This window comes from Pyxicephalus adspersus, chromosome 3 (assembly GCF_032062135.1).
Source record: "Pyxicephalus adspersus chromosome 3, UCB_Pads_2.0, whole genome shotgun sequence".
NCBI lineage: Eukaryota > Metazoa > Chordata > Amphibia > Anura > Pyxicephalidae > Pyxicephalus > Pyxicephalus adspersus.
The window spans coordinates 124534791-124542382 of NC_092860.1; the positions used below are offsets into that span (position 1 = coordinate 124534791).

The window sequence follows — 7592 nt, forward strand, 5'->3', positions numbered from 1 at the left end:
TTTGTCTTTTATTATTGAAAATGTATAACCATGAACACATGGGGTCTGTTGTGTGTGTGTCTCTACCCTATCAAAACCCAAAAACCGAAACGTAGGTGATTGGTGTTCAATTTTATTGTCACTAACAAGTGTGTGCAATGAGATGTGCACATTACATGGTATGACTGTGTGAGGCATGCTTTCTTAAGGATATGTCAAAATGTGAATGGCTTAAAGCTCAGCTAACAGACACAAACAAATGCAGTTGTGTGTTCTTAAGATAAAAAATACATTTATAAATGAATATTCAAAATATATTCATAAATACACCATTGGATGTAGTTTTATTTTTGAGGAAGTATCTAAATTTAAGCTGGCACCGGCCTCTTGCAAACCCTGTACAGCAGAGCTTAGTGTAGGGGGAAGCATCTGCAGTTAAAACTCCCCACTTACCTCCTTCATCACCCTGCTTGTAATATTGGTTCAGGATAGTGGTAGTGGTGCAATGGTGAGGGTGATATTTTCTTGGCACACTTGGACCCCCTTAGCACCAACTAAGCATTTTTTGTAATATAAATTTATATATATATATATATATATATATATATATATATATATACACAATTTTTATTGTTGATGGCCATGGCACAGTATACTGATCTTCTGATGGCCATTTAATTATATTAAACTGATTTCTTCGAAAATGACAAGTCCACTGTACTCAAATGGCCTCCACAGTCACTAAGTCTATCCAATAAGCCACCTCTGGGATGGGGCGAAATGGAAGATATGAATAAATAATGTGGAGCCGACAAATCTGTAGCAATTGTGTGATAATATTATGCCCATATGGACCAAAATACCCATGGAATGTTTCCAGCACTTTGGTAAATCTATGAATTAAGAATTATAGCAGGTCTGTAGGCAAAAGTGGGAAAAGAATGGGTTTAACCCTGTACTGGCAAGGTGTAGGTAATAAAGTATACAGTCATTGCCAAACATATTGTTGTTAAGTTGAGGGTGCTAATAATTTTGTCCAGGCCATTTTAGATGTTTTGTGTGTTCTTCCAGTGCCCACAAAATAAAATAAACATGACAATATCGAAGCATTTGTAATTGCAACAAGTTTCTCAAAGAAACGGTGTATTTTCTGACATAAATGTAAGGCTGCCAATATTTTTTGCCCTGACTTTATATGCAGTAGAATTATGGAAGAAATCCAGAGCAGTGGATGGTCAGGGTGGTAAGAAGTGGAGCCCCTGCCCCGACCTGTGACCACAGCAACATGCGTCTCGTAGGTCACGACCCCACTGCTACCACGGCAACTAACACTTCGGTGCAAAATATCCAAAGAGCGGAGGATAAGAAACAGAAATGTGTCTTTCGTGTGAAAAGACGACTGCTGGAAGGGGAACAATATTTCTAATATATTTCAGGAAAACCTTATGAAGAAGGCATTTAGAGAGGTCAAGTTGTTTATTTTGTATTCAACAAGAGCCGGCTATGACCTTTTTAATTTTCCCTTCTGACATAAGTGTCCTGTAAATACATTACACAGTGACCTTGTAACCTTTCTCTACAAAAGGTTATGTATTATGTCAGGAAGATTTAAAACATTAATGACTAGAATTCATCACAGAAAAGTATATCGTGGTTACAAAGATATCCCCACAAGATATCCCAAACACGCTACAATGGAAAGGGTTTATTTCAGGACAAAAGCCACCATGCAGAAGTTCATTGCCCAGAACAAATTATCAGAAGAAGCAGGATGTAGAAACTTACAAGAACAAATTAATAAAGGGAACAAACATGCTTAGAGACCACAGTGAGTAAAACTTTAGAATCTGAATACAGTATATGACATGGGAATATATCCTTAACTGTAACTTTGTGTATGTAAAAAACAAACTCCAGCTAAAACTTTGTTTGTTAGGTTTTGACATTATGGAACTGGTTAACTGATGTCTGTAACCCCATATGGAGATCTCTTCTCACTTCTGACATTGTGCAGAAATAGTAAGCTCAAAAATATTTTAAGTAAAATAAAAATTGTCTCCATTGGGGAACTATTGATGGGTTTATGAGGTTTAAAACAAAAGCCCTCTGAAACCCCAACTCTTGACATATTTTCAGGTATTACCAAAGGGGTTAAACAGTTTTTGGCATCTGTGTCCCACTTGGGGAGAATGACAGGAGATTCACTCCTGTTGTGTAAGACTCAACAGTAAGCAAGAGAAAACTCTTTCAAATATGAGGGAAATCCCCTTTGTCACTGAAACAACTATCCCCTTAGGGAGATTTCCCCTCTATTCCTGCTATGAGGAGTCCCATCACAGCAATGAAAACCTAGTAGGTTTGATGTCTCATCATTCATCTGTATATACGGAAAATATTTAACATTTTCTTTTACAGTTTAATTGATAAGTGAGCTTTCATGTACACTTATAAATGTTTAATTTTACAATATTTTGCCTTTTCTGATTGCACTTTCCCCCATCAACATGTTATTGATGTAAATAAATCTTTCAATTTTTCAATATAAATCCAATTTTAGACCCAGTGACAAAAATCACTAGGTTTTTGTGTCTCTATGCAATGCAGATTGTGGTTGGTGGGAAGGGCCGGTAGGGTTCTTGACATATGGTAACACCAACACATGATGTCCTGATCATCACAGACATTTCATGGCTGACGCGTTTTTGCCCCATCCAGCTTCATGATCATATTAATCCACATGAAGACACATTTTATATACCAACACCAAGTGAACATGAAATATATACAAAACCCTAGCGTTGGAGTTTAGCTTTAAATTATATAGAAAACTTTTTAGTTTTTTATTTGATATCTGAAATCCGACATCTGTTTTTTTGCAATATTTACAAGCAAGGAATAGGCAACTGTAAAAAGTCTTGGGCTGCAAGTCTTGGTGTGGGCCACAGCTATCAGATACGGGTGAATGAATATTTGTGGTGGGGACTGATGGGATAACTTTTATCTAAAAGGACAGACAGGCATGAAAATGTCAAAGCATGTAATCAAAAAATAATTATGTAAAGGGTTTGCAGACCCTTTCCTTAATAAAGTATACTATAAATGAAGGTACAGTTATCTTTATGCACCCTTTTAATACTCCACAAGAGTCAAAAATAAGGCAATTCTAAAAAACTGGATAGAAAAATGTCCCCCCACAACAACACAGCTCTTAAACTACCTACATTCCCTGATGCTTATAGATAAGACAAGAGGCGACTCAACATCTCGAAACACCCCCAAAAAATTGCTCATGGATGGCCTATTTGCAATACACGCTCTCACCGGAACAACTGAATGATGTAATTGAGCTTTTCCGCCACTCAGTGTGGTATGATACATGAATGTTGGGAACATCCTGATCTGCTATGGTATATAAGGATATTAGCAGAATATTAAGCCATAGGTTGCCGTTTTGTTTTCTTTTGGCATTATCTTTAGTTTACATCCTGTTGAAGGTATTATGACTGGACTGCATATGATCTATTTAGTTTATTTCCCTATGTTAATTTTTTTAAAAGGAAAATAGATGTACCCTCTTGCAAATATTGTGTAAATATGTTTTAGTTTTTCTTTCTGTTTTTATACCTGGAATTTTTAAAAATGATAAAAAAAAAATGGTCAAAAAAAAAAAAAATAGGTATGATGTAAAGGAACACATTTCCAGTCCTCCATTTGTCTCCACTTGACTTCTCATAGCCCCCATAGTCATAACAGTGTTGCACAGGAGAACATTTCCCATTAGATGAATTACTATTTAGCCTTTCCCCATCACATAACTTACAATAAGACCTTAATTATGAAAATTGCCAAAAACTTAAGTTAAAAATGACCAGGATTCTACAGTAAAGTATTTTCTTTATTTTGATATACAATAAATATAACACACAATAGATTTCATGCAGACAATACCAAAAATCATAAAATGTTGTCTGTAAAAACAGTATGAAATACTTAAGGTGCATTGTCCTTTGCACTTTGGTGGGAATACCTAAACATTACCAGAATGTAGGTCTGGAAAAAACAAGTACAGAATTCTGGATAATTTGTAGTCAAGAGGAAACGGATACATCAGAGGCACTACAGAAATACATGAGGATTGCAGCCAAATCATCCCTGTAATTAGTGTCATAAGGGATACACAGCCTGTAATTAATTAGATTCAGCTACAGCTTTATCATGTTTAATAAGCCACAGAATCAATAGAATGCATATTGCAGCTATGAGTCCCTTATTTATGGTACTTTATCTTCATAAGATGAATAAAGATAACCCTGAGCACTGTATAGAAATTATATGTTTTACCAACTCTACAACTATAGGTATATGGGGATGAGTTACAAACTGCCTGTGCTGCAAAAAACTGCATTTTAAGTCTGACTAATCAAGGTGGTGGAGGGCAATGGGAAAAAAGACACGATTCATACAAATCCTATCAAAGAAAACATTTTTATTTCTGTGTGATTTTTAAAGAATTCTCATTTCTTGTCCAGTAAAACATTTTTAGCAGGGCAGGAAGTGAAGGTAAATTTATTTGGTGGAGTCCCATTTCCTATTTTCATCCAAAGCCTAAAGTACATTTTAAGTGAAATGACTATCAATGTAAGTAAGGTGCTCCTATGTTACTAAAGAGACTGAAATGAATCGAGAGTCTTTTCCTTTACAATTGCACATTAGAAATACACATATGTGTGGTGAACGTTATACCTCCTGCCCCCATATAGATATTCAGACTTAAAATCAAATCTGTGGCTCTATTGGGCAAACTCGTAAGATGCCGTACAGTACCATTAAAATGAGGGGGTTCATTAGGCCTTTTATTTATGGACTAGTGATACATTAACTTAAGAAAATAAGTGGGATTTTACATAAAACATCAATTAAAATATAAAACAAGAAAAAATAAAACCAACCAGCTTTAAGAAAAGTGAAGAGTGGGCACATTCACCTAGAGTGGATATTGCCTTAATACTTTAATTAGCATTTATTGTTTTGTTTTTTTTCTCCTTGGTGACTTGTAATACATTTGTTCACATAAGCTACAGTATCTAATACTTGACGTGTATTTGGTGTATAGCAATTTTGTTCTACATTTTAGTAATAAACTTTCATTTTTATGTTCTTTTTTTGAACTACATGCCAAAACAATCAGTGGTTCCTTTTTTCAGCTGTAACTGATTAAAAGTAATCAACTTTTACAGTAACAATTAAAAACCTGAGCCTTCCTATTGGTCATCATGGCTGCAAATAACTTTAAAAGACCGACTGTAATGATTAGAAGACGTAGAAGGGTGGGAGCACGCTTTTACAGGAAATGTTCAGATATGTAACACTAGTTTCCTTTACTTCTTCAATGTCAGGATGATTTTTGCCAACTCCAGGTATCCAAATATTGCTACCTACTCTGACCCACAGCTTTGGTTTTGGTGTAAGTTTTTTTGTATTAATATTGTAGCCTGCCTATGTTATTATATGCTTAGATTCAATGACTTTTGGTGGTTAAACAAAAAAACTAAATTACAACACAAATACAGCAATACTATCAAGTTTTGTTTTGCGGTCAGGCTCAGAGCAGCATCCTATTCACACCAATCCATTTTTTACTATTCAGCTGTATTAGAAGATCACTCAGTGGGTTTCCGGACTTTGTACAACATCACTGCTTTAACTCTGTAAGCCAATACAATCTTTTTTTTTTTGGAGAAGGCACAGAAAAAACATGCAAAATATTGCCTGCTATTGGTAACAGCATATCATTGCTCTTTGGGCCTGCGGGTAAAAAGAAATAGTGGAAACATGACAGTGACAGTAAGGTTCCAAGTTTACATACAATGCTACAAAGGACAGGTAGTAAAGTCCCTTCAGCCCTTCTGAGCTAAGCAAAGTTTTCTAAACAAAAAAAAAAGCATATATTTATGAAACAAGCAATCAGCATATAATTCAAGTTATAATCGGTATAATAAAATGTACAAAAATGGCAATGCATAGAATAGTGCACTCACAATATAAAACTGTAATACATAAACCAGCATAAATCGGACCTGATCGGTCCTAAGGTGCTGCACAGCAGCCATTATAAACTATCAATTTGCATAGCTTCCTGCTGGAAGTGTAAGGAAATGTCTTATGTGCCTGATCTAGCAGCACCATAAACTCCTAAACCAGTCTGATCGTGTGATACAAGACAGCTACATGAAATTATTGTAGTGGAACCTGAATAAAGTAGGTAGGTGATGAAGAGGCTGCATGTGGAAAGATTATTCTGGAAGTTTGGACAGAATTCTAAATTCTTTGCACTTCGTACTTATAAAAGCAGCTAATGGATATTCATATTGAAAGATTAAGTTCACAGATGCTTTGACATTATTATTTAGACAGGAAAGGTAAACAGGCAAGGCATATAGTGATATATAAAGGATGGGAAAATTGTAAGCGTGCTATGGAGTGCCTCCTGTAAAAAAATGTCTTACAAAAGAGGTTTTCTGGTTGAACTTTACCCGTTGATTCTGGCTCCTATTGGTGGAAACAGTTTAGTCCCTGTCCCAATACACTTGTTATGGAGGTGCACACTGAAATGGAAGCATGAAATAGAACAATGGGATCATCTGAATGGCCACAATACCCGACCAGCAGGTGGTTCCCGATCTTCCTACAACAGACCAGGGAATAGACAGGCAAACATTGGGGGTCTGTATGAGACTTTCTTCATGTACTGGGAAAAAGCTAGTAAGACATTAACATTAGCAAAATAGTTAACACTGTGTCATGTTCATGGAGTACAAAAATGTGTAAAGAAAAGTGCAAAAAAGTAAAGCTGGAATGAATTGCAAGCCTCTTCATTCAGCCAATTCATAATATTCCATCCATATATGAAGGTCCAATCCGAATCCCCAAGCAGATCCCTTGCACACAGGTAAGACCAGGTCTAGGCTTTGATGTACAGATCCGGAAGTTGTTCAGGAGCAGATTACCTCCTTTGTTACACTTCATATATTAGCACCAGGCACATAATACAAGTATATTTTAGCAATTTCAATGATTTAAGTCTTGTGTGTCTGACAAGGTTAGCATGTTCTGCATCCTTCTTACACACACACTGCGTTTTCATCCTCTGTAGCCATGCTGCCACCTGCTGGCACAACATGAAATGAAGAATTGTCACGACGCACAATATTTGGAGTAAACCGTTTAATGGCACGTAAACGCTCTTCAGCGGGCATCACATCAAGCTGCTTAGCCTTCTGCTGTGGAGTGGGGAACAATGACCCTTGAAATATCCTGTAAACATACCTAAAATAACAAAATGTTGCAGTAAAAAAAGTTAGACTTTAGTTCTTAACTTAAAAAGTAAACCTCACCCTTAAAAAGTAAAGATCTGCTATCGTATAGAGAACATCTATGTAAACAATAGGTTTTGTGTTCTTTAAAATCTTTTTTCTGAAATTACCTTGCCAATTTGCATTGTACCACCCCTGCTTTTAGTCTCATGCATGTCTGCAGTGTGAGATCATCTAAGTCAGCGGTTGCCAACCAGTGGTCCACAGAAAAATTACCCTTACGGTTACCATTACACATAC

The 7592-nt window shown here is 36.1% G+C and overlaps 1 protein-coding gene across 1 annotated transcript in view; it reads right to left on the minus strand.

The window, feature by feature from the left end:
* Positions 1 to 3853: 3853 nt before the first annotated feature.
* ATP10D (ATPase phospholipid transporting 10D (putative)) overlaps positions 3854 to 7592 on the minus strand; it is a 43670-nt gene continuing 39931 nt past the window's right edge. Inside the window, exon 18 of the mRNA XM_072406865.1 lies at positions 3854 to 7305. Coding sequence (XP_072262966.1) covers positions 7101 to 7305 — 205 coding nt within the window. The 3' untranslated portion in view covers positions 3854 to 7100. The remainder of the gene's footprint in view (positions 7306 to 7592) is intronic.